This window comes from Ornithorhynchus anatinus, chromosome 21 (assembly GCF_004115215.2).
Source record: "Ornithorhynchus anatinus isolate Pmale09 chromosome 21, mOrnAna1.pri.v4, whole genome shotgun sequence".
Classification (NCBI taxonomy): Eukaryota; Metazoa; Chordata; class Mammalia; order Monotremata; family Ornithorhynchidae; genus Ornithorhynchus; species Ornithorhynchus anatinus.
In genome coordinates this window covers 1,289,341-1,314,167 of record NC_041748.1, presented here as the reverse complement: position 1 = coordinate 1,314,167, position 24,827 = coordinate 1,289,341, and the positions used below count along the sequence as shown (strand labels likewise).

Below are 24,827 nucleotides of genomic sequence, written 5' to 3'. Positions count from 1 at the left end.
GCCGGGCGACCGCGGGCGGGTCGCTTCGCTTCTCCGGGCCTCGGTTCCCTCATCTGGAAAATGGGGATGGAGACCGGGGGCCTCCCGTGGGACCGCCCGATGACCCCGGATCGCCCCCGGGCGCTTAGGACGGCGCTCGGCACGTAGTAAGCGCGCTTGCGACGTTATCAACGGAGGCCGCCCTCCGGGCCCCGCCCTGTAGCCCTGCGGGTGAGGCCAGTCAGCCCACCTCCGGCCCGCCCGTCGCTTTAGGTGTCCGGCCCGTTGGGGCCTCGGCGTTTAGTACGGTGCCGTGCACCCGGTAGGCGCTCGGTAAATACTTTGGAGTGACTGAACGATGGGCCCGGGGCGGGGCGGGGGTGGGATGGGGCAGAAAAGGGGCGCGGGGATCGCAGGGGGACAGCGAGGGAGCGACAAGGGGGGCGGGGGGCGTCACGCAGGCCCCATCGGCCGTCGACCCGTCTGCGGCCGCGTGGACCCCCCCCCATCCCGCGCCTCGGTTTATCCGGTCTCTGGACCTCCCCCGCCCCCTCCGGAACCCGCCCCCCGCCCTGGCTTCGAGAAGCGGCGCGGTGGGCGGAGCCCGGGCTTGGGAGTCGGAGGTCGTGGGTTCGAATCCCCGCTCCGCCGCTTAGCGGCCGTGTGACTGCGGGCGAGTCACTTCACTTCTCGGCGCCTCAGTTCCCTCAGCTGGAAAATGGGGATTAAGGCTGTGAGCCCGACGTGGGACCGCCCGATGACCCCGTGTCTCCCCCCGGCGCTTAGGACGGTGCCCGGCACCCAGTAAGCGCTTAACGAATACCAACGTTATTATCATTCCCCGACCCGAATGGCACCCGGCTCCCGGAGTCAGAAAGCCAGCGGTTCTAACCCCGGCTCCACCGCCGTGTGGCCTCGGGCAAGTCGCTTCCCTTCTCTGGGCCTCGGTTCCCTCATCTGGAAAATGGGGATTGAGACCGGGAGCCCCCCGTGGGACAGGGACGGCGGGGGGCGGGGGGGGGGGGGGGGCGTCCAACCCGATCGTCCCGCATCCACCCCAGCGCTTAGAACAGCGCCTGGCACGTGGTAAGCGCTGACAGACGCCATCGTCGTCGTCACTCTCGTCGTTCCGGGTGCCCGGGCGGCCCCCCCGGCCGTCCCCGAGCCTCGCGCTCGCTTCTCGGACGCTGCCGTTCGGACGGCGGGAGGACGTGGGTCTCCGGGGCCGCCGGGGAACGCGGACGCTGTTGGATCGATCCAGGGTCTTCAACTAGTCGACCGTTTCCTTTCCAGGGGCGGCTCCGCCGCGCGTCTGCCGGGCGGCCTCGGGCCGGTCGCTTCCCTCCTCTGGGGCCTCGGTCACCTCGTCTGTAAAATGGGGATAAGAGCGTGAGCCCCGTGCGGGCCGACCTGCTCGACCCCCGTCGTCCACCCCCGCGCTTGGAACGGTGCTCGGCACGTAGTTAGGCGCCTAACAGATACCGCGGTCGCTATCATTACGAGACCCGAGGTGTCGAATGGGGATTGAGAGCGTGAGCCCATATGGGACGCGGATCTGCGTATCGACCCCCGTGCTTAGAGCGGTGCTTGGCACACAGTAAGCGCCGAGCAAGCACCGTCGTCGTCACGATTTTTATTATTCCCGAGGGTAGAGCGGGCTACCCCCGGGGACTCTGCGTCCTTCTCATCCCCACGGAAGCTCTCGTCCCCACCGGACGTGCTGGGATTGAAGGGAGGGGACGGGAGTGGGGGTCGCCGGGGGTCCCGGGGGCTTCTGCCGGTGCGATGCGGGCCGCGGAGCCAAGAGACCCTCCGGGCAGTGGTGTCCGGCGGCGGGGCGGGCCCGGGGCCGCCCGGTCCCCGCGCCCTCGTCTCCGCGGGGCCGGGAGGAGGGGAGGAGGGGGGCGAGGGGGCAGAGGGGCGGCGCGGGGCCGGAGAGGTGAGCCCGTCCGTCGCCCGGGGCGCCCGGAGGGGTCGGAGGGCGAGAGGGCGGACCCCCGGCGGGGTGCGCGTTTCCAAGAGCAGCGCGAGGGAAACGTCCGGAGGCGTCCGCGCCGCGCTCTCCCGGCGCTGACGCCGGGCGGGTGCCACCTCACCGCTCCGCCCCCCTCGTCTCGGCGGCCCGGGTGGCCGCCCGAGTCCCCCGACCGCTCTTGGCCTCGGTTTCCCCAGCCGTAAAGCGGGGATGAAGCCCCCGCCTCTTTGCCTGGGCCCCCTCCGGGTCCCGGCTCTCACCTCGCGTCCGCCCCGGCGCCGAGGACGGGGCCCGGCGCGCAGTGAGCGCTCCGTAGGTACCGTTTCCCCCCCCGATTAAAACCCCCGGGGGGAGGGGAGGCCACCCAGCTCAGAGGGGAGAGAGGCGGCGGGCGGGAGGAGGGTCGGGGGGGGGGGGGCGGTCCCGGCCGGCCCCGCGGTGAGGCCTCCGACCCGTCCCTCGCCTCCTCCGGGCCTCGGTCTCTCCCTCCGCCTCGGCGGCGCGGGTCCGGCGGCCGGAGCCCGGGCCCGGCGGCCGGGAGGATCCCGGGTCCCGACTCCGGCTCCGCCGCCCGTCCGCCGCGGGGCCCCGGGCGAGTCACCGGGCCCCTCCGGGCCTCGGTCCCCTCGGCCGGGACACGGGGTCGGCGGGGCCCGCGTCCGACGGCTCCGCCCGCCCCCGGCGCCCTTCTAAGCGGGCGGGTGCCGAGGGAGCGCTCGACAGCTACCGTCCTCGCGACGATGCTCCGGCTTCTTCTCCCCGCCGGCGACCGGGGCTCCCCGCGCGGCTCGCGGGGGCCGCCGGCCCGTCCTTCCGTCCGTCCCCCTCCGCCGGCCGGAGCCCCCGGCCGGGGGCCGTGCCGCCCGCTCCTCCGGCTGCCTCTCACCACGGCCGTTCTGCTTTTCTCTTCTCTCTCTCTCTCTCTCTCTCTCTCGCCCGCTCTGTCCCTCTCCTCGCCCGTGCCATTTTCCGCCTCTCTTGGATCTCCCTTGCTCCAGCAACACCTGGTTCAAATTCAGATGGCTCCAAAGGTACCTGCCGCCGCCCCCCCCGCCCCGCCCCCCGGCCCCCGCCGGCCGCCCCGGCCCCGCGGGCGTCGCTCCCTCTCGACGCCCGGCTCTCCTCGGGGCCCGTCCCGCCGATCTCGGGCGGACCCGAGCCCCGGCCGGGGGGGCGGAGGGGCGGGCGGACGGGTCTCCGGGGGCCGCCGGACGGGCCTCCCCTCCCCGCCCCGGAGAGACCGCCGGTCTAAATCCCGATCGGAGGCGGGGCGGGGGCGGGGACGGGTCCCAGATGCCGGGGGGGGGGGAGGCCCGGCCCCCGTCGCCGCCGGGTCCGGGCCGCCGGGGGGCCCGGCGTCCCGGATTCGAGTGCCGCGCGCCCCTCCCCGCCGCCTCAGGTGACCCCCCCCCTCGCTTCCGCGCCGCCCACCCGGAGAAGGGCGGGGACGGCCCCCGCCCGCCCGGCGGTCGCCGGCGGCGGCCTCGGGGGGCCGGGGGACCGACGTCCGGAGCCGGCTGCGGCGTCTTCAGGGAGACCCCCGGACCGGAGAGCGAGCCGGGTCCGCCGGGAGCCCGGGGCCTCCCCCCGCCCCCCGGGGGGCTCGGCCTGCTCCGGGCCTCCCCGCTGACCTCCGGCCCCGTCTCTTTCCTCTCGCCCCCGCCAGGGAGGGAGACTGGTGGCTGGCCCACTCGCTCACCAGCGGGGAGACGGGCTACATCCCCAGCAACTACGTGGCCCCGTCCGACTCCATCCAGGCCGAGGAGTGAGTGTCCGGTCCCCCGCTGACCTCGCCCCCCCTCGAACCCGAGGCCCCGGTCCGCCCTCCCGCCCCCCCCCCCCCCCGGGGGGCCGGGGGGAGGGCGGCTGAGCCGGCGGCGGCCCGCCGGAGCCCCTCCTCTCCTCTCCGGCAGGTGGTTCTTCGGCAAGATAACGAGGCGAGAGTCCGAGCGTCTTCTGCTCAATCCCAGCAACCCCCGGGGCACCTTCCTGGTGCGGGAGAGCGAGACCACCAAAGGTAGTCGGCTTCCCCGGGGCCGCGGGGTCCCCGCCGCCCCCCGGACCCCGTCCCGGGGCCGGGGAGACCGGGGCGCGGAGCCATGGGACCGCTCGCCGAGGGCCCGGGCCTCCGACCCCCGCACGCGTCCGCGCCCTTCTCCCGGACGGGGCGGGGGGGTCCGGCCGAGAAAGCCGAGGGCTTCCCGCGGGGCCGGGGGCCGGCGCGGGAGCCGGGGAGGGCGGGACGCCCCGCGGGGGACCCCGGCGTCCGGGGCCGTGGTCGGGGCCGGGGGGGACGCCCGGCGCCGGCGGGCCCTCCGGCCCGGGCCGCTCGGCCACGATGATCCCGTTGGTATCCGTTAAGCGCTTACTACGCGCAGGGCGCCGTTCTAAGCGCTGGGGGAGATGCCGGCTCGTGGGGCCGTCCCACGTGAGGCTCCCCGGGCTTCATCCCCGTTTCCCAGACGAGGTCACCGAGGCCCAGGGAGGCAAAGTGAGCGGCCCGCGGTCGCCAGGTGGCGGAGCGGGGCTTCGAACCCGTGACCTCCGCCTCCCGGGCCCGGGCTCTTGCCACCGAGTCCGGCCTTCCGCCCCCCCCGGGGCCGTGGAGTGAGCTCCCGCCGCGGGCGGAGCGCTGGGAAGCAGCGCGGCTCCGTGGGAGGAGCCCGGGCTCCGGAGTCGGAGGTCACCGGTTGGACTCCCGGCTCTGCCGCCCGTCGGCTGCGTGACCGTGGGCGAGTCGCTTCACTTCTCTGGGCCTCGGTTACCTCAGCTGGAAAACGGGGATTAAGGGTGTGAGCCTCCCGTGGGACGGGACCCCGTATCTCCCCCGGCGCTTAGATCGGCACATAGCGAGCGCTTAACAGATACCCGGCGTTATTATTTTCGTTAATAGTCACGGTGCTCGTTAAGCGCCCACCGGGTGACCGGCGGGGGAGGGGCAGGTGCGAGGGGCGGGACGGGGGGGGGGGGGCTCCGCGTCTTCACCCCCATCTTCCCGGGGAGGGAACCGAGGCCCAGGGAGGGGAAGCGACCGGCCCGAGGTCCCGCAGCGGACGGGCGGCGGGGCCGGGATCAGGACCCGGGTCCCACCGGGCCGCCGGAGAGGGGCGGCCGGGGGGGGCGGGGAGGCGGCCGGGGGTCCTCGCGGCGAGCCCCTCGCCCTCGCCCGCAGGTGCCTTCTGCCTTTCCGTCTCCGACTTCGACAACGCCAAGGGGCTGAACGTGAAGCACTACAAGATCCGCAAGCTGGACAGCGGCGGCTTCTACATCACCTCGCGCACGCAGTTCAGTAGCCTGCAGCAGCTCGTCGGCTACTACTCCAGTACGGGCCGGGCGGAGGGGCTGGGGGGGGGTCCGGGGGCGGGGGTCCGGACGGCGCGGGCGGACCGTCGGACGGACCCCCGCGGGGCCCCGGGGCGGCGCGGGCGCGTCCCCGGCAGAGGAGGATCCCGGTCCGCGTCGGGCGCCGGACACGGGGGTCGTCGGGCGCGTCCCCCGGCCCCGGCGGTGACCGTCGACCCGGGCGGGGGGCGCGGCGGGGCCGCCGTGACCCCCGCCGCGTCCCCCGCCCCCAGAGCACGCGGACGGCCTGTGCTACCGGCTCGCCGGCGTCTGCCCGACGGCCAAGCCGCAGACCCAGGGCCTGGCCAAGGACGCCTGGGAGATTCCCCGCGAGTCCCTGCGCCTCGAGGTCAAGCTGGGCCAGGGCTGCTTCGGGGAGGTGTGGATGGGTAAGCCTTCCCCCGCCCCGCCGCCGGGCACCGGGAGGGAGACCGGCGCGGGGGGGGGGGGCCGCCCCACCCACCCGCGCCCTCCCGCAGGGACGTGGAACGGGACCACGCGCGTGGCCATCAAGACGCTGAAGCCCGGCACCATGTCGCCGGAGGCCTTCCTGCAAGAGGCGCAGGTGATGAAGAAACTGAGGCACGAGAAGCTGGTGCAGCTGTACGCCGTGGTGTCCGAGGAGCCCATCTACATCGTCACCGAGTACATGAACAAGGGTGAGGGCCGCCGGCGGGGGCCGGGGGGGGGGCCGGGGGGGGCCGGGGGGGCCGCCCGAGGCTGAGCCCGGGCCCCGTCTGCCTCCCCGCCCCCGCCCGCAGGCAGCCTGCTGGACTTCCTCAAGGGGGACATGGGCAAGTACCTGCGGTTGCCCCAGCTGGTGGACATGGCGGCTCAGGTGAGCGGGGCGGGGACCGGAGGCGGGTCTCCCCGACGGTCGGGGCGAGGGGCCGCTCCGTCCGTCGCGCCCCCTCTAAGGCGGGGGGCGGCGCCCGGCGGGGGGGTCCCCGCAGATCTCGTCCGGCATGGCCTACGTGGAGCGGATGAACTACGTCCACCGCGACCTGCGGGCCGCCAACATCCTGGTCGGCGAGAACCTCGTGTGCAAGGTGGCCGACTTCGGGCTGGCGCGGCTCATCGAGGATAACGAGTACACGGCCCGGCAAGGTGGGCGGGACCGGCGGGAGCCACCCTGGCGTACGGCGCGCCCGTCTCCCGCGGGGCCTCCTCCGGGGCGGGAGGTCGTGGGTTCTAATCTGCCTCGGGGCGGGGGGGGGGGGGGGGGGGCGGTCGCCTCACTTCCCCGGGCCTCGGCTGCCTCATCTGCTAAATGGGGATGGAGACCGGGAGCCCCGCGGCGGGCGGGGGCCGGGTCCGACCCGCTCCGCCTGTAATAATAATTCGAGAAGCGGCGCGGCTGAGTGGGAGGAGCCCGGGCGTCGGAGATCGTGGGTTCGAATCCCGGCTCCGCCCCGCGTGGGCTGTGGGACTGTGGGCGAGTCACTTGGCTTCTCCGGGCCTCGGTGACCTCATCCGGAAAACGGGGATGAAGACCGGGAGCCCCACGGGGGGGGGGACGACCTGATTCCCCCCGTGCCCACCCACCCCGGCGCTTAGAACGGCGCTCGGCACGCGGTGGGCGCTTAACGAATACCAACGTTATTAATGGCGGCGTGGCGTTCGGCGGGCGCCTGCTATGTGCCGGACACTGGACCCGGCGCCGGGCTGGACCCGGAGAAGCGGCGGGGCTCAGGGGGAGGAGCCCGGGCTTGGGAGTCGGAGGTCACGGGTTCGAACCCCGGCCCCGCCCCCCCGGCAGCCGGGGGACCGTGGGCGAGTCACTTCACTCCTCGGTGGCCTCATCTGGAAAATGGGGATGAAGACCGGGTGCCTCCCGGGGGACGGCCCGATGACCCCGTGTCTGCCCCGGCGCTTAGAACCGCGCTCTGCACGTAGTAAGCGCTTAACAGATACCAACGTTATTATTATTATTACGAGCGAATCAGGTTGGACCCAGTCCCCGTCCCAACGTGGGGCTCTCGTTCTGAATCCCCGTTTTACAGAGGAGGGGGCGGAGGCCCGCGCAGACGGGTGGCGGAGCCGGGATTATTAATAATAATAATAATAATAATAATAATAACGATGGCATTTGGTAAGCGCTTACTCGGTGCCAAGCGCCGTTCTAAGCGCTGGGGGGCTACCAGGTGGCCGGCCCGTCCCCCGTGGGGCCCCCGGTCTTCATCCCCATTTTCCAGATGAGGTCACCCTGAGGCTCGGAGAAGCGAAGCGACCGGCCCGCGGCCCCCCAGCTGCCGGGCGGCGGAGCCGGGGTTCGAACCCGTGACCTCGGACCCCCGAGCCCGGCCTCCCGCCCCTGAGCCGCGCTGCTTCTCTGATAGAACCCACAGCCTGCTGACTCGCTGCTTGGTAGAGCGCCCGGCACGTAGTAAGCGCTCATCAGGTCCCGGAGGTGTGGTCATTGAGAAGCAGCGCGGCTCGGTGGAAAGAGCCCGGGCTGGGGAGTCAGGGGTCACGGGTTCGAATGCCGGCTCTGCCGCTCGGCGGCTGGGGGACCGTGGGCGAGACCCTTCTCTGGGCCTCAGTTCCCTCATCTGGAAAATGGGGATGAAGACCGTGAGCCTCACGGGGGACAACCCGATTCCCCCGTGTCTCCCCCAGCGCTCAGAACGGTGCCCTGCACGTAGTGAGCGCTTAACAGATAATAATAATGATGTCGGTATCTGTTAGGCGCTCACTGTGGGCCGAGCACCGTTCCGAGCGCTGGGGTAGACACGGGGGAATCGGGTTGCCCCCGCCATGGGGCTCCCGGTCCTCACCCCCGTTTTCCGGATGAGGGAACTGAGGCCCAGAGAAGTGAAGCGACTCGCCCACGGTCACCCAGCTGACGAGGGGCGGAGCCGGGATTCGAACCCGTGACCCCGGACCCCAAAGCCCGGGCTCTTCCCGCCGAGCCGTTATCCTTCTCGCTCTCTCGGCCAGGGGCCAAGTTCCCGATCAAGTGGACGGCGCCGGAGGCGGCCCTGTACGGCCGCTTCACCATCAAGTCGGACGTGTGGTCCTTCGGCATCCTGCTGACCGAGCTGACCACCAAGGGCAGAGTCCCTTACCCGGGTAAGCGGGCGCCGCCTCCGCCCCGGGGTGCCCGCGCCGCGCCCCGCGGGAGCCCCTCCGGGACGCCCAGGCCGCGCGGCCTCGGGGAGGGAGCCGCCGCCGGGGGGGCGGCGGGGGGGGGGGGTCCCGGCTCCCCATCCGGGCTCGTTCGCCGGGCGACCTCGGCCGAGTCACTCGGCCGGGCTTTAACTGCTTCGTCGGGGAGACGAGGATTCGGTCCCCGGGCTCCCCCCCGCCCGGACCGGGGGGGCCCCCGGGTCCTCGGCCCTCAATAAGAGCGATAATAACGATCGCGGTATTTAAGAACAGTGACGGTCCTAACGACGATGGCGTTCGTCAAGCGCTCACTACGTGCCAAGCACCGTTGGTCCATTCACGCAGCGTGAGGCAGCGGGGCTCAGTGGAAAAGAGCCCGGGCTTCGGAGTCAGAGGTCATGAGTTCGACTCCCCGCTCTGCCGCTTGTCGGCCGGGTGACTGTGGGCGAGTCACTTCACTTCTCTGGGCCTCAGTTACCTCCTCTGTAAAATGGGGATTAACTGTGAGCCCCCCGTGGGACAACCTGATTCCCCTGTGTCTGCCCCAGCGCTTGGAACAGTGCTCGGCGCCTAGTAAGCGCTTAACGCGTACCAACATTATTATTATTATTATTCATTCGATCGTATCTGTCGAGCGCTTACTGGGCGCAGAGCACCGGACTGAGCGCTTGGAACGGACAGATGGGTAACGGATAGAGACGGGCCCCCGGTCTGATCGGGGGAGACGGACGGACGGGAGCGACGGCAGTAAATAGGATCGAGGGGAAGAGCGTCTCATTCGAACAGCAGCAGATGGAATCGGGGTGACGTACATCTCATTAACAAAATAAATAGGGTGATGACAAAATAAATATAGGGTGATCCCGTTCTAAGCGCCGGGGTAGAGACGGGGTCATCGGGTTGTCCCGCGGGGGGCCCACGCTTCTAATCCCCATCGGACAGATGAGGGAACTGAGGCCCAGAGAAGTGAAGTGACTCGCCCAGAGTCACCCAGCTGACAAGAGGCGGAGCCGGGATTAGAACCCGGGACCTCTGACTCCCGAGACCCGGGCTCTTTCCACCGAGCCACGGATTTGTTAGGCGCCACGTGCCAGGCGCTGAACTAAATAATGCAGAATAATGATGCCAGCGATATCTATTAAGTGGTTACTATGTGCCGGGCACTGGACCAAATAATACCTGATAATAGTAATAATGATATTATTATTGGTTAAGCACTTACTGTGCGCCAGGCACTGCATCCAACAATCGATGATGATAATAGTATTTGTCAGGTCCTTACTGGGTGTCAGGTACTGGACCAGATAATCCCTGTTAATAACAGTAATAATGATAATATTCGTTAAGCACCTCCTACGTGCCAGGCACTGCATCAAATAATCCATAATGATAATGGTATCTGTCAAGTCCTTACTGGGTGCCAGGTACCGGACCAGGTAATCCCTATTAATAATAGCAATAATATTATTTTCCAAGCACCTACTACGCGCCAGGCACGGCATCAAATAATCTATGACGATAATAGTATCTGTCAAGTCCTTACTGGGTGCCAGGTGCCGGACCAGATAATCCCTATTAATAATAGTAATAATGATAATATTACTTTCTAAGCACCTACTACGCGCCAGGCACGGCATCAAATAACCTGTAATGATAATAGTATTTGTCAAGTCCTTACTGGGTGCCAGGTACCGGACCAGGTAATCCCTATTAATAATAGCAATAATATTATTTTCCAAGCACCTACTACGCGCCAGGCACGGCATCAAATAATCTATGACGATAATAGTATCTGTCAAGTCCTTACTGGGTGCCAGGTGCCGGACCAGATAATCCCTATTAATAATAGTAATAATGATAATATTACTTTCTAAGCACCTACTACGCGCCAGGCACGGCATCAAATAACCTGTAATGATAATAGTATTTGTCAAGTCCTTACTGGGTGCCAGGTACCGGACCAGGTAATCCCTATTAATAATAGTAATAATATTATTTTCCAAGCACCTACTACGCGCCAGGCACGGCATCAAATAACCTATGACGATAATAGTATTTTCCAAGTCCTTACTGGGTGCCAGGTACCGGACCAGATAATCCCTATTAATAATAGTGATAATAATAATAATATTATTTGTTAAGCACCTACTACGCGCCAGGCACGGCATCAAATAATCTATAACGGTAATAGTATTTGTCAACTCCTTACTGGGTGCCAGGTACCGGACCAGGTAATCCCTATTAATAATAGTGATGATGATGATAGTATTTTCTAAGCACCTACTACGCTCCAGGCACGCCATCAGATAATACATCATGATAATGGCATTTGTCGAGGGCTTTTTACGTGCCAGGCGCTTTACCAGATAAAACATAATAATGGTGCTATTTGTTAAGCGCTTACCGAGTGGCGGGCCCTCTACTCGATCAAACGTCATTCATTCATTCGGTCATATTTCTGGAGCGCTCACCGTGTGCAGAGCACCGGGCCGAGCGCTTGGAAAGCGTCGTTCGGCAGCGGGTGGAGACGAGCGCGGCCCGACGAGGGGCCTCACGGTCTAAGTAGAGAAGCAGCGCGACTCCGTGGGAGTCGAGGGTCGTGGGTTCGAATCCCGGCTCGCCCCCCCCCCCCCCCCGTCAGCCGTGTGACTTCGGGCGAGTCCCTTCGCTTCTCTGTACCTCGGTTACCCCTCTGTAAAATGGGGATGAAGGCCGCGAGCCCCACGTGGGCCCGCCTGATCACCCTGTCTCCTCCCCGGCGCTTCGAACGGTGCCTTGCACATAGTAGGCGCTTAACGAATGCCATCATCGTCGTTATTAGGATAGTAGGGGTTACCGAAGCGGCGCGGCTCAGTGGAAAGAGCCCGGGCTCGGGAGTCAGAGGTCATGGCTTCGAATCCCGACTCTGCCACCTGTCAGCTGTGGGACGGTGGGCGAGTCACTTCACTCCTCGGTGCCTCAGTCACCTCATCTGCAAAATGGGGATTAAAACCGCCAGCCCCACGTGGGACCACCCGGTCGCCCTGTATCTCCCCCAGCGCTTCGAACGGCGCTCGGCACGTCGTAAGCGCTTAACGAACACCGACATTATTATTAGTGGTTAAGCGCTGACTATTGGTTCCTTCGATGGTATTTATTGAGCGCCTACTGGGTGCAGAGCCCCGTACCGGGCGCCCGGGCCGGCCAGCTGGGCGCCGGATGGAGGCGGCGACGGGTTCTAATGTGGGCGACGGGACCGGCCGGAGACGCCGTGGGGCCGCCGGTCCTCCCCGGCCCCGTTTTCCGGCCGAGGCGGACGCCGGGCGGGGTCCCGCCCTTCCGGGGGCGCGCCCCCGCCCGCCGGCGGCCCGGGGGGGGGCGTCCCCCTCACCCTCGGCCCGCGCCCCGCCCGCAGGGATGGTCAACCGGGAGGTGCTGGACCAGGTGGAGAGAGGGTACCGCATGCCCTGCCCGCCCGAGTGCCCGGAGTCGCTGCACGAGCTCATGGGGCAGTGCTGGCGGCCGGACCCCGAGGAGCGGCCCACCTTCGAGTACCTGCAGTCCTTCCTGGAGGACTACTTCACCGCCACCGAGCCCCAGTACCAGCCCGGCGAGAACCTATAGCCCCCCGCCCCGCGCCGGACCCCCGCCGCCCCGTCTCGGGGGCACCGGGGGTGAGATTCGGGGAGCGGCCCCCTCCCCGCGCCGGGCCGCCCCGTCTCGGGGCGCGGGGGCGGCGAGAGGCGGTGACTGTGGTATTTAAGCGTTTACCGGGTTCTCGTCGGGTCGGACGCCGTCCCCTCCCTCCCCGTCCTCCCCGGCGCTCGCGGGACGAGGAGACCGAGGCCCGGAGAAGCCGGTGACGGAGGGGAAGGGGGAATCCGCCCTCTTCCTCGCGCCCGACCCCCGTCCCTGCCCGAGGGGGCGGACCCTCGTCGGGGGCGGTCTGCGGGGGCCGGACCCGCATCCCGGCGCGGGACCCACCCCCCCGGCGTCCTCCCCATAGTCACCAGGGTCCCTCCTGCGCGCGGGGCACCGTACTCGACGCCGGCTGGGGGCGAGGCGCGGTACCGGGCCTCCTGGGGCACGGGGACGCGGGGCGGCGGGCGACCCCGACGTGCCACACGTACGCTAGGTCGGGGGCTCGGGAGCGGAGCCGCGGAGGGTGAAGGCGAGAGGGGCGACGGAGACGCCCCGGCGGAGCGAGAGGGCAGGGCCCGCGTGCCGGCGTGCCCGCCTCCGGCGGCGGAGGGCGGGCCCCTCCGCGCCGGGCTCGCCCGGAGGGCGGCGGCCGCCCCGGGGAGCGCCGGACGATCCCGGGCGGGCCATCGGGCGTGCGGGCGCGCGTCCGGACGCGCGGGCGCCCGTGCGACGGCGCGCGGGCTCGGCCCTTCCGCCGGTTCGGGAGGCCTCGGCCCCGGAAGCGTAGCGCTGACGACCGGCGCCGTCCCCCCCCTGCCCCCCGGAGACCGGCCCCTCCGCCCCGCGCCCTCCCGCCCCTCCCGTTCCCTCCGGCGGCCGGGGGGTCGTTTAGGCCGCGCGGACCCCCTCGGGTTTTTCTAACGGTGTTTTGTAAAAGAGCTGGGGTGGCGGTGGCGGGGAACGTTCTCTGAAACTCCCAAGGTGGTGGTGTAAATAGTCGACATTTTGTCCGATTAAACGAGAAGCAGACCTCTCCTCTGCGCACCTCATTCTTCAGCGGGGGGGGGGGTCGGCGTGTGCGGCGGTGGGGGGGGCGGGGATCGGCACTGACGGGGAGGAGGGGGGTCCCGAGCCCCCCACGCGGGAGGACGCCGGATCCCCCCCGGCTCTTCGATACGGTTTCGGGTCCGGGTCGAGGCCCGTGGGGATCACAGCCGGCCCCCCGATCGACCACCGGGAACCCTCTCGGCCCCGGGGAAGGCCGACGACGGGCGGCGGGGGACGGGGCGGCCCGTTCGGCCGGGCTCTGGCCTCCGTGTGGGGTCCCGGAGGTCCCCCTCACCCCGGCTCCCCACGGCCCGCGACTCCCTCCCCTTCCCGCGCGGAGACGGCGGGACCCGGGACGGCGTTCCCCCCTCCGCGGCCCGGGAGCCGTACGCCGCCCCGAAGCCGAAGGATTCGCCGGCCACGCTCCCTTTCTTCCTTTCCTCCCTCCTTCCCCAAGCCGGCTCGGCCCCCGAGACGACCCGACCCCGAAACCTCGGGGAGTCGGGACGGCCAGGTCCTCGCCCCGCCCGGGCCGCTGGCCCGTCCCGTGATGACCCCGTAGCCGCCCCGGGGGCCGGCGGGGCGCTTGACCCACCGTAGCCACTCGGGGCCCTCGGGAAGGTCGCCCGGGACGGTTTTCCAAGATTCGGGAATACGCCCGCCCAACCCGGGGGTGTCAGGAGACGCAGGAGCCACGGTTCTCGCGGACTTCCAGGACGGGAAACAACCGCCCCGGCGAGGGCCTCTGTTCCCCCCGAAGCAGGTGAGCCCCACGGGGGCCGGCGAATGGGTCCGACCTCCTTTGCTTGTATCCGCCCGGGGCTCGGTCCGGTGCCTGGCACGTAGTAAGCGCTTAAACGGCACAATTAGGTGCGGAACCCTGGCCAATGCTGCGGCCCCGGGTCCACCCCTGCCCGGGGTTGCCGGGAGGGGGAAGAGGAGGGCCGATGACCGGACGTTTTGGCTCCGGAAGGGGACCCGGCCCGACCTCGCGAGCCGTCCCGTCTGCCCACGTCGGCGGATCCCGCTCCCCGCGGCCGGCGGGGTCTCGGAGACCGGCGGCAACTGAGAAGCCGAGCGCCTCGCCCGAGGTCACCCAGCAGGTAAGGGGCGAGGTCAGGAGGCGAACCCGGGTCCTCGGACCCCCGGTCCCGGGTCCCCCCCCCCCAGGCCACGTCGCTCCTCTCCTTTATCTAAGGCCGAGTCCCACCCCAGCGCTCAGTACAGCGCCTGGCCCGTAGCAAGTGCTTAACAAATACTCCGACCGTCATTACCGTCGTTCTTTCGTCCACTCCCAGTCTCCCGCTTAGCCCCGCTACTTTGAACTCCGGGGACCGGCCGCTTCGCCTCTTTGTCGAGCTTCCAATTTAGGACGGGAGAAGGAAGGGGGTCCGACGGGCAGGGAAGATCCCTCCCCTCGGGGAGCTTTGGAACTCGGTTTCCAGGAGGGAGGAAAACTAAGTCGGTGGGACGTGCCGGGGCAGAAGCAGAGGGAGCCGCCCGGCGGAGGGGGAACCGGTGGTCCGGGGCGGGCGCGGGGCCGTTACGTCAGCTGGGACGGGAACGGTGGGGAACGTCGGGAAGCGGCGGCTACCCCGGCCGGGGGGAAGGGGTCGGGAGAAGAACCGTGTCCGAGCTCTCGGGGATCGGGAGCCGCCGCCTTCCGGGCTCCGAGGGGCCGGGGCAGCGGAAGGAGCCCCGCGGCCTAGCGGGCAGAGCCCGGAGTCGGAAGGACCCGGGTTCTCCTCCCGGCTCCGCCGCTCGTCTGTTGGGTGGCCTCGGGCGAGGCACTTTGCTCCTCTGGGCCTCGGTTCCCTCGTCTGTAAATACGAGGACTCGATCCGTTTTCCCTCCTCCTCAGACTGTGAGCGACCCGATGATCTCCTGTCTAGCCCGGCGCTCAGCGCAGTGCGGGGCACGGAGCTTAACGAGTACCGCGGTTACCGCCGTGGTCATTTAGTAAGAAGGTCGACGGCCGACCCGATGGGAACGTGGGCTCGGCCCCGGAGGGGGGGAACGGTTGCTGCCTATCAAGTCTCGAACGGATACCGGCGGCCAGAGAGGGGATGCACGGCCCCCTCCGCCCCCCAGGGCCCCAGACTCCCGGGCAGGGGGCGGAGACTCCCCCGGCGGCTTCGGTCTCGGGCGCAAACCGTCACCGCATCCAGAGCCCCCGCCCCGTCTCCGAGCGCCGGTGACGGGACCGACCCTGAACGGAAGCGGCGGGAGCCCCAGGCGAGGACTTGGTGCAGGACGCCGTGCTCGGTGAACACCGCGACCGTCACCTCTTGCCGAGGCGGGGGGCGGCGGGGGGGGGGTCCCCTCGCCGTCCGCGCCGCCCGTCTGGGTCGGCGGCGTCTTTCTCGAGCCAGAGGGCGGCTCGATTTTCCTCCGCCGGACAAGAGGACGAGGCCGGTGGTTACGCTGAGGCGCCCGAGACGGTTCTGGGAACCGGCGGCCGCTCTTGGCGACGCTTCGGGGGCGGCCCGCTTGCTGCGGGGAGTGGCAGAGGGGCGAAGGAAAGGAGAAGGCGCGGCCCCCGCCCCCCGGGTGAAGATTTTCACCCCGAGGGACCCTCGAAAGCCCGGCCGCGCGGGTCGCCCGGTCCCGCCGCCGGGCCTCCGCAAGGTCGCTCGGGCTGCCAGGAGGGGGGCCTCGCCCCGCACGAGTTCGAAAACCAAAGTTTGGAAAGCTTTATTAAACACGTTGGACGGCGGGGTGGTGGATGAACAGAAAGGCGGAGGGACCCCGAGCCCCGGCCCGACGTTTCCCCGGTGTTGTCTCGGGTCCAAATCGAGAGCTGGAGGAGGGGTGGGGGGGTCGGGTCCCAGCCCCACCCCCTCTCCCTCGGGGAGCGCCGCCAAGGAGAAGATTACTCACAAGCGCCCCGGCCCGGAAACGGGGCCAGAGGTGGAGAGGTGGGGCCGTTTCTCATGAGTAAACATCTTACTGTACAGAAAGGAATCTTCCTTCTTGGCTTTGAGTTCCTCTAAGGGAGAAGAAACAAAAAACGGCGGAGAGGGGCCCACGGATGACGGAGACGCCCGACCGGGGGCGCGGCGGGGAACGCCGACCCCCACCCGGGCGGGACGCTTCCACGTGCCCGCCGGCTCGAAGCCGACGTGGGGGGATGTGAGGCGGGGAACGAGAGGTGGGGGGAGAGACCGCCGCCCAGAAAAAGGAGAGCGAGCCCCCCGAACCGCCCCCCCTCGCCCGCCGCCCCCCCCCCCCCCCCCGGCCGAAATCCCCGCCGCCGAACGTCTGCCGTCCCGACCGTCGGGAATCTCTGTAAACTCTGGAAATCTGTTTCTCGGGGAGACGGAGTCCATCCGGGAGGCGACGGGAGAGCCGGCGGCCCGCTTGCGGAGGCCGGCCTCTCGGCCGCCGCGAGCCCCGGGCTCCGGTCGGCCGGGGGGCGGGGGGGGGGGGGGGGGTCCCCGGGCCGGGCCTCAGGTGGCCACGATGCCGGGGTCGTGGGCCAGCTGGGGCAGCGGGGAGCCCGGGCAGTGGAGCAGGAAGCAGCTTCCCCAGCAGCTGTAGCAGAGGAGGAAGAGGGCCGCCAGGAAGACCAGGGAGCAGATGGTGCAGGGCTTCCGCTCCAGGAGGAAGCTCAGGAGGTAGAAGGCCATGAACACCGAGTGGCTGAACCACAGGGCCGGGTTGAGCGGCTTAGGGATCAGGAGGACGGGCAGCAGCCACTGCAAGCAGTACATGGCGGGCGGGGGGGCCGGGGGGCTTCCTCTCCGCCCCCTCTCCACTCGCGCCGGCCGGTCGGGTCCGCCGCGGCCGTGGCTGCCGCCGGCCGCGGGTCTCCGGCGGCCCCCCGAGCCTGGGGATTAAAGAGAGACGAGACCGCGATGCCGGCGCCGCTCCCTAAATCCCGGGGTCGCGGGAGACGCCCCCTCCCCGCCCCCTCGGGGGGTCTTGGGGTCCCAGAGTTCGAGACGGAGCCAGGTATCGCTCCGCAGGTGCCCGCTTTGTTTTTCTTTTCCGTGGCGTTGGTTAAGCTCTCGCTACGGGCCCAGCACCGGGGCGGACAGACGCTAATCGGGTTGGACACGGTCCGTACGGGGCTCGACGTTTTACGGGGGAAAGAACCGAGGACCGGAGACGGGGAGCGGCTGGCCCGGGGTCACACGGCAGAGCCGCGACGCCAACCCGGGTCCGGCTCTGTCCGCTCTCTCCCTCCGCTAAGCAGCGCGGTCCAGGGGAAAGCGCCCAGGCCCGGGTTCTGATCCCACCCCGGCTACCTGTCCCCTGGGTGACCTTGGGCCAGTCGCTTCTCGGGACTTCAGTTCCCTCCTCTGCAGAGTGGGGATTCGGACCCCGTGCTCCCTCCCACCGAGGGCCGGGAGCCCCGCGGGGGACTCGACGAGCTCCTCTCTACCCCGGCGCTCAGCGCGGCGCCCGACACGCGGTCGGCGTTGAGCAGGTGCCACGGTTATCCCGCTCGGGTGACGGATCGCTAGGGAGATGAGAGCCATTCCCAAATTTGGGCATGCAGTCGCGGGGCGACGAGGCCCGGCCTGGATCTTGGAAGCCGAGAGTCAGACGGAGGCTCCGTCCCGCCCTCTGGGAATCTGGCCGTCGAGCGATCCCGTCGGCGGTTTGCCCGATAACCGGGCTCCGCTCCCGCGGCTCGAACCCCGTCCCCGCCGGCGGGGCCGCCAGCTGCGTTTACTGAGACGGTAGTAATAACCGCAGCGGCATTTGTTAAGCACCTAGTACGCGCCAGGCACTGTGCTGAGCGCTGGGGTGGACGCACGCAAATCGGGTGGAACGCCGCCGCGCCCTAAGCTGCTCGAGGGAAGGGACGGGGCCCACCGGCGCCATTATTCTCTGCTGTCCCAAGCGTTCTGTCCTCGGTCGACGCTCAGTAAACGCCGTCCATTACTTGCTGAGCGCCCGTTCGGTGCCTAATAATCACAACGGTTGTGGTATCTGTCAAGCAAGCGCTTACCGTACCAAGCGCTGGGGTGGGCGCAAGCCAACAGGGCTCGGACCCAGTCCCGCCTCCCACCCGAGGCTCACAGACTCCAGCCCCATTTTACAGATGAGGGAACCGAGGCCCGGAGAAGCCAAGTGCTTTGCCCAAGGTCACCCGGCAGAGCCGGGATTCGAACCCGCCCCCCGGGCCGGGCCGAGTCGGCCCTCGGGGGGCAGGGGATGAAGAGACCCGCAGGGCAGCTCCCGAAATGGAAACCGCGGAGCGTCGTTTAACCCCGAGAGGCCTCGCGGGCGGGAATTCTGGATTTTCGAAGCCTTGAGCAACGGCTGCCTTCTGCGCACGCAAACCCTCTGGAAGGCTTCGGCCCGGAAACGGAGATTTAGATGACAGTTCTCCTCCGGGAAGATAAAGGGGTGACTGAGATAGGAAACTACAATAATCTGGCCAGGCAGAATTCGAACGGGGACTCCGATCCGGCCCCCGATCCCAGTGCGACGGGATGTCTGATTATCATCGTTACGGCGCTTCACCCCGCGCTTCCTATGTGCTGAGCGCCGTCCCCAGCAGCGGGGTAGATACACGAGGTGGACCGTCAGTTCTTTCCTTTCAAGTGGATTGTTTTAGCCCGCCACGGAAGGCCGGAAAGAAAAGAAAAATTCGCTCACCCGCACGTGGGTTTTTTTGATTTTAGAGGGAGAAAGAGCGTAAAGATGGAAGGAGCTGAAGGACTCACCGCAGGTTGCTGGGCGAGTGACTATTGACAGGTTGGAAATATTCTAGGACCCAAGGTGTCCTTCGGTCAGAAACAGGGTAGAGTCGTATCCTACGAAGCAAAAGAGAGGAGGGTATTTAACGGGCGGCGCCGCCGCTGGGACACGGGACGGGGCCTTGGGAGACCCGGGTTCGAATTCCGGATTTTTGCGTGTGGACTGGGGCTGGGAAACGCGGTGCGGGGAGAGGAGCCGGACCTGGGGCGGGAGCGTGTGATGTGGCTCGTTGGTCTAGGGGTGTGATTCTCGCTTTGGGTGCGAGAGGTCCCGGGTTCAAATCGCGGACGAGCCCGCCGTGTCTTAGAGACGGGCTTGGGAGTCAGAGGTCATGGGTTCGAATCCCCGCTCCGCCGCTTGCCAGCTGTGTGACTTTGGGCAAGTCACTTTACTTCTCTGTGCCTCCGTCACCTCATCTGGAAAACGGGGATTAAAACTGGGAGCCCCACGTGGGACAACCCGATCACCTCGTATCCCCCCAGCGCTTAGAACAGTGCTTCGCACATAGTAAGCGCTCAACAAATACTAACATTATTATTAGAGAAGCAGCGTGGCTCAGTGGCGAGAGCCCGGGCTGGCGGGGGGGGGGGGGGTCAGAGGTCACGGGTTCGAATCCCTGCTGGGCCACGGGTCAGCCGGGTGACCGTGGGTGAGTCGCTTCGCTTCTCTGGGCCTCGGTGACCTCATCTGGAAAATGGGGATTAACCGGGAGCCTCGCGGGGGACCACCCGATGACCCTGGATCTCCCCCAGCGCTCAGGACGGTGCTCGGCACCTAGTGAGCGCTTAACAGATACCAACGTGGTTACGTGTGTGGGTAGGGGGAGTGAAGGGACCGAGCCGGGGAGGGGGACGCGGGGGCGTCGTAGGAGAGCGGGGGTGGGCCTAGGGGCGGAGGGGGAGACGGGCCGGAGGTGAGGGGCCGAGGGGGGACGGGGCTGAGGGAGCTGAGGGGAGACGGGCCGGAAGTGGGGGGCTGAGGGGGGACAGGATGGATGTGGGGGGCTGAGGGGGGACCAGGCTGAGGGGGCTGAGGGGAGACGGGCCGGAAGTGGGGGCTGAGGGGGGACAGGATGGATGTGGGGGCTGAGGGGGGACCAGGCCTGAGGGGGCTGAGGGAGACGGCGGAAGTGGGGGCTGAGGGGACAGGATGGATGTGGGGGGCTGAGGGGGACCAGGCTGAGGGGGCTGAGGGAGACGGGCCGGAAGTGGGGGGCTGAGGGGGGACAGGATGGATGTGGGGGGCTGAGGGGGGACCAGGGCTGAGGGGGCTGAGGAGGGACGGGCCGGAAGTGGGGGGCTGAGGGGGGACAGGATGGATGTGGGGGGCTGAGGGGGGACCAGGCTGAGGGGGCTGAGGAGGGACAGGCCGGAAGTGGGGGGCTGAGGAGGGACAGGATGGATGTGGGGGGGCTGAGGGGGGACCAGGCTGAGGGGGCTGAGGGGGAGACGGGCCGGAAGTGGGGGGCTGAGGGGGACAGGATGGATGTGGGGGGCTGAGGGGGGACCAGGCTGAGGGGGCTGAGGAGGGACAGGCCGGAAGTGGGGGGCTGAGGGGGGACAGGATGGATGTGGGGGGCTGAGGGGGGACCAGGCTGAGGGGGCTGAGGGGAGACGGGCCGGAAGTGGGGGGCTGAGGGGGGACCAGGCTGAGGGGGCTGAGGAGGGACAGGCCGGAAGTGGGGGGCTGAGGGGGGACAGGATGGATGTGGGGGGCTGAGGGGGGACCAGGCTGAGGGGGCTGAGGGGGGACAGGATGGATGTGGGGGGCTGAGGGGGGACCAGGCTGAGGGGGCTGAGGAGGGACAGGCCGGAAGTGGGGGGCTGAGGGGGGACCAGGCTGAGGGGGCTGAGGGGGGACCAGGCTGAGGGGGCTGAGGGGAGACGGGCCGGAAGTGGGGGGCTGAGGGGGGACAGGATGGATGTGGGGGGCTGAGGGGGACCAGGCTGAGGGGCTGAGGGGGACGGGCCGGAAGTGGGGGGCTGAGGGGGGACAGGATGGATGTGGGGGGCTGAGGGGGGACCAGGCTGGGGGGCTGAGGGGAGACGGGCCGGAAGTGGGGGGCTGAGGGGGGACAGGATGGATGTGGGGGGCTGAGGGGGGACCAGGCTGAGGGGGCTGAGGGGGGACAGGATGGATGTGGGGGGCTGAGGGGGGACCAGGCTGAGGGGGCTGAGGGGAGACGGGCCGGAAGTGGGGGGTGAGGGGGGACAGGATGGATGTGGGGGGCTGAGGGGGGACCAGGCTGAGGGGGCTGAGGGGAGACGGGCCGGAAGTGGGGGGCTGAGGGGGGACAGGATGGATGTGGGGGGCTGAGGGGGGACCAGGCTGAGGGGGCTGAGGAGGGACAGGCCGGAAGTGGGGGGCTGAGGGGGGACCAGGCTGAGGGGGCTGAGGGGAGACGGGCCGGAAGTGGGGGGCTGAGGGGGGACAGGATGGATGTGGGGGGCTGAGGGGGGACCAGGCTGAGGGGGCTGAGGAGGGACAGGCCGGAAGTGGGGGGCTGAGGGGGGACAGGATGGATGAGGGGGCTGAGGGGGGGACCAGGCTGAGGGGGCTGAGGGGAGACGGGCCGGAAGTGGGGGGCTGAGGGGGGACAGGATGGATGTGGGGGGCTGAGGGGGGACCAGGCTGAGGGGGCTGAGGAGGGACAGGCCGGAAGTGGGGGGCTGAGGGGGGACAGGATGGATGTGGGGGGCTGAGGGGAGACGGGCCGGAAGTGGGGGGCTGAGGGGGGACAGGATGGATGTGGGGGGCTGAGGGGGGACCAGGCTGAGGGGGCTGAGGGGAGACGGGCCGGAAGTGGGGGGCTGAGGGGGGACAGGATGGATGTGGGGGGCTGAGGGGGGACCAGGCTGAGGGGGCTGAGGGGAGACGGGCCGGAAGTGGGGGGCTGAGGGGGGACAGGATGGATGTGGGGGGCTGAGGGGGGACCAGGCTGAGGGGGCTGAGGAGGGACAGGCCGGAAGTGGGGGGCTGAGGGGGGACAGGATGATGTGGGGGGCTGGAGGGGGACCAGGCTGAGGGGGCTGAGGGGAGACGGGCCGGAAGTGGGGGGCTGAGGGGGGACAGGATGGATGTGGGGGGCTGAGGGGGGACAGGATGGATGTGGGGGGCTGAGGGGGGACCAGGCTGAGGGGGCTGAGGGGAGACGGGCCGGAAGTGGGGGGCTGAGGGGGGACAGGATGGATGTGGGGGGCTGAGGGGGGACCAGGCTGAGGGGGCTGAGGAGGGACAGGCCGGAAGTGGGGGGCTGAGGGGGGACATGGCTGAGGGGGCTGAGGGGGGACCAGGCTGAGGGGGCTGAGGGGAGACGGGCCGGAAGTGGGGGGCTGAGGGGGGGACAGGATGGATGTGGGGGCTGAGGGGGGACCAGGCTGAGGGGGCTGAGGGGAGACGGGCCGGAAGTGGGGGGCTGAGGGGGGACAGGATGGATGTGGGGGGCTGAGGGGGGCCAGGCTGAGGGGGCTGAGGAGGGACGGGCCGGAAGTGGGGGGCTGAGGGGGGACAGGATGGATGTGGGGGGCTGAGGGGGGACAAGGCTCAGGGGGCTGAGGGGGGACAAGGCTGGGGGGGCTGAGGAGGGACGGGCCGGAAGTGGGGGGCTGAGGGGGGACATGGCTGAGGGGAGACAGGCCAGAGGTGGGGGGCCGAGGGGGGACAAGGCCGGAGGTGGGGGTCTGAGAGGGGATGAGGCTGAAGGGGCTGAGGGGGAGCCAGACCGGAAGTGAGGGGCTGAGGGGGAGACAGGCTGGAAGTGGGGGGCTAAAGGGGGACATGGCTGAGGGGGGACAGGCCGGAAGTGGGGGGCTGAGAGGGAGACAGGCCCAGTGAGGGGGCTGAGGGGGAGCCAGACCGGAAGTGTGGTGTGAGGGGCAGCCGGGCCGGAAGTGGGGGCTGAGGGCGAAGGCTGAGGGGGACGGGCTGCGTGGCGCTGGGCCCGAGGGGAGGCGAGGGCAGGCGAGGGCAGGCGGGGGAGGGGAGGGGAGGGGAGGCCCATGCGGCCCAAGAGGAGCGGCCAGGCGGGCCGCCCGGGCTGGCCCGGCCCGGCCGGGCCTGGGGGCGGCGCTCGAGTACCTGACGTGCGGCCATGGCGCCCCCCGCCGGAACGGCCCGACCCACTGCGGCTGCGCCGCGCCGCCCCCGCCCCGCCCCTTCCCCCGGGCTGCCCGCCGGCCCGCCCGCCGCACCGCCCGCCCCACCCCGCCGGACGCCCCGGCCGGGCCGCGGCGGGACGCCCTCCCCTCCCTCCCGCGCCGGGACGGGCTCCGCGGCGCACGATTCGTCCCTCTCCCGCTGGCGACCCCGCGCCATTTTCCGTCAGGCGTCGGGCGGGGCAGCCCCGTCCGCGCGCATGCGCACCGCTCCCCCCGCGGGCAGCCCCATTCGCGCGCATGCGCACCGCTCCCCCCGCGGGCAGCCCCCTCCGCGCGCATGCGCACTGTCCCCCGCCGGCAGCCTCACTCACGCGCATGCACACTGTCCCCCCCCCCGCGGGCAGCCCACTCACGCGCATGCGCACTATCCCCTTGCGGGCAGCCCCATCCACACGCATGCGCTCTGGCCCTCCCCGCGGGAGCTCTATCTGCGCGCATGCGCACTGGGGCCCCCGCGCGGAGAAAAGGCCTCCGGGGGCGGAGGGGCGGGGCCTCCAGCAGCAGGGGCATGGGCGAAATGACCTTTCGGGGCAACCTTGTCTTTTTCTTTAAATAAGAGTAATAATGTTGGTATTTGTTGAGCGCTGACTATGTGCAGAGTACCGTTCTCAGCGCTGGGGTAGGCACAGGGGAATCAGGTTGTCCCACAAATGGGGCTCCCAGTCTTCATCCCCATTTTGCAGATGAGGTCACTGAGGCCCAGAGGAGGGAAGTGACTCGCCCACAGTCATCCAGCTGACGAGTGGCCGAGTTGGGATTCGAACCCATGACCTCTGACTCCTAAACCCGCGTTCTTTCCACCGAGCCACGCTGTTAAGCGCTTACTATGTGCCAAGGGCTGTTCTAAGCGCTGGGGTGGATACAAGGTAAATCAGGTTGTCCCACGTGGGGCTCATGGTCTGCACCCCCATTTTCCAGATGAGGCAACTGAGGGCCAGAGAATAATAATGTTGGTATTTGTTAAGCGCTTACTATGGGCAGAGCGCCGTTCTAAGCGCTGGGGGAGATGCGGGGTCATCGGGTCGTCCCACGTGGGGCTCACGGTTTTCATCCCCATTTGACAGATGAGGGAACTGAGGCCCAGAGAGGTGAAGTGACTCGCCCACAGTCACCCAGCTGACGAGCGGCAGAGCCGGGAGTCGAACCCATGACCTCTGACTCCCAAGCCCGGGCTCTTTCCACTGCTTTCCTCGATTAGGCTACACTGCTTTCCTCGTACCTGATGATGTTGTCTTGTTTTTGTCCGTCCGTCTCCCCCGATTAGACGGCGAGCCCGTCGTCGGGCAAAGATGGTCTCTGTCTGTTGCCGAATTGTCCTTTCCAAGCGCTCAGTACAGTGCTCTGCACATAGTAAGCGCTCAATACGATTGAATAAGTGCTTACCACAGCGCCTGGCACCTAGTACAGAGAAGCAGCGCGGCTCAGTGGAAAGAGCCCGGGCTCGGGAGTCAGAGGTCACGGGTTCGACTCCCGGCTCTGCCACTTGGCAGCTGCGTGACTGTGGGCGAGTCACTTCGCTTCTCCGGGCCTCAGTTCCCTCATCTGTAAAATGGGGATGAACCGTGAGCCTCACGTGGGACCGCCCGATGACCCCGTATCTCCCCCGGCGCTTAGAACGGTGCTCTGCGCGTAGTGAGCGCTTAACAAATGCCAGCATTATTATAGTTCTCAGTGGAAAGAGCCCGGGCCTACGAGTCAGGGGTCTTGGGTTCTAATCCCGGCTCCGCCCCCCCCTGTCAGCTGTGTGGCTTCGGGCCCGTCGCTTGACTTCTCTGGGCCTCAGTGACCTCATCTGGGAAATGGGGATGAAGACTGGGAGCCTCACGGGGGACCGCCTTATGCCCCTGTATAATAATGATAATGTTGGTATCTGTTAAGCGCTT

General features: G+C 68.6%; 2 protein-coding genes across 7 annotated transcripts in view; one reads left to right on the top strand and one right to left on the bottom strand.

Moving 5' to 3' along the window:
* The window catches only part of SRC (SRC proto-oncogene, non-receptor tyrosine kinase), a 29,645-nt gene extending 17,512 nt beyond the window's left edge, over positions 1-12,133 (top strand). For 2 of the 4 annotated variants that reach the window (XM_029049283.1, XM_029049284.2), the window contains exons 5-14: positions 2,953-2,985; positions 3,621-3,719; positions 3,868-3,971; positions 5,127-5,276; positions 5,530-5,685; positions 5,776-5,955; positions 6,058-6,134; positions 6,250-6,403; positions 8,237-8,368; positions 11,799-12,133. In XM_029049283.1, the coding sequence (XP_028905116.1) occupies positions 2,953-2,985; positions 3,621-3,719; positions 3,868-3,971; positions 5,127-5,276; positions 5,530-5,685; positions 5,776-5,955; positions 6,058-6,134; positions 6,250-6,403; positions 8,237-8,368; positions 11,799-12,007 (1,294 nt within the window). In that variant the 3' untranslated portion in view covers positions 12,008-12,133. The remainder of the gene's footprint in view (positions 1-2,952; positions 2,986-3,620; positions 3,720-3,867; positions 3,972-5,126; positions 5,277-5,529; positions 5,686-5,775; positions 5,956-6,057; positions 6,135-6,249; positions 6,404-8,236; positions 8,369-11,798) is intronic. The other 2 variants (XM_039915061.1, XM_039915060.1) reach the window with 1 other exon arrangement.
* LOC114806112 (BLCAP apoptosis inducing factor) lies at positions 1,031-22,924 on the bottom strand. Of its 3 annotated transcripts, none has more exons than XR_003754215.2 (3): positions 22,865-22,924; positions 18,754-18,843; positions 1,031-1,347 (listed from the first exon to the last, which is right to left on the bottom strand). XR_003754215.2 is itself a non-coding variant. In XM_029049285.2 (3 exons), exon 3 carries the CDS (start codon positions 16,783-16,785, stop codon positions 16,522-16,524), a length of 264 nt encoding a protein of 87 aa, XP_028905118.1. In that variant the 5' UTR covers positions 16,786-16,901; positions 18,754-18,843; positions 22,865-22,924; the 3' UTR covers positions 16,494-16,521. The 3 variants fall into 3 exon arrangements, 2 of the variants coding, with proteins under 2 accessions (XP_028905118.1, XP_028905119.1); XM_029049285.2 differs by lacking the exon at positions 1,031-1,347 and adding an exon at positions 16,494-16,901; XM_029049286.2 differs by lacking the exons at positions 1,031-1,347; positions 22,865-22,924 and adding exons at positions 16,494-16,901; positions 18,989-19,165.
* Positions 22,925-24,827: the final 1,903 nt, after the last annotated feature.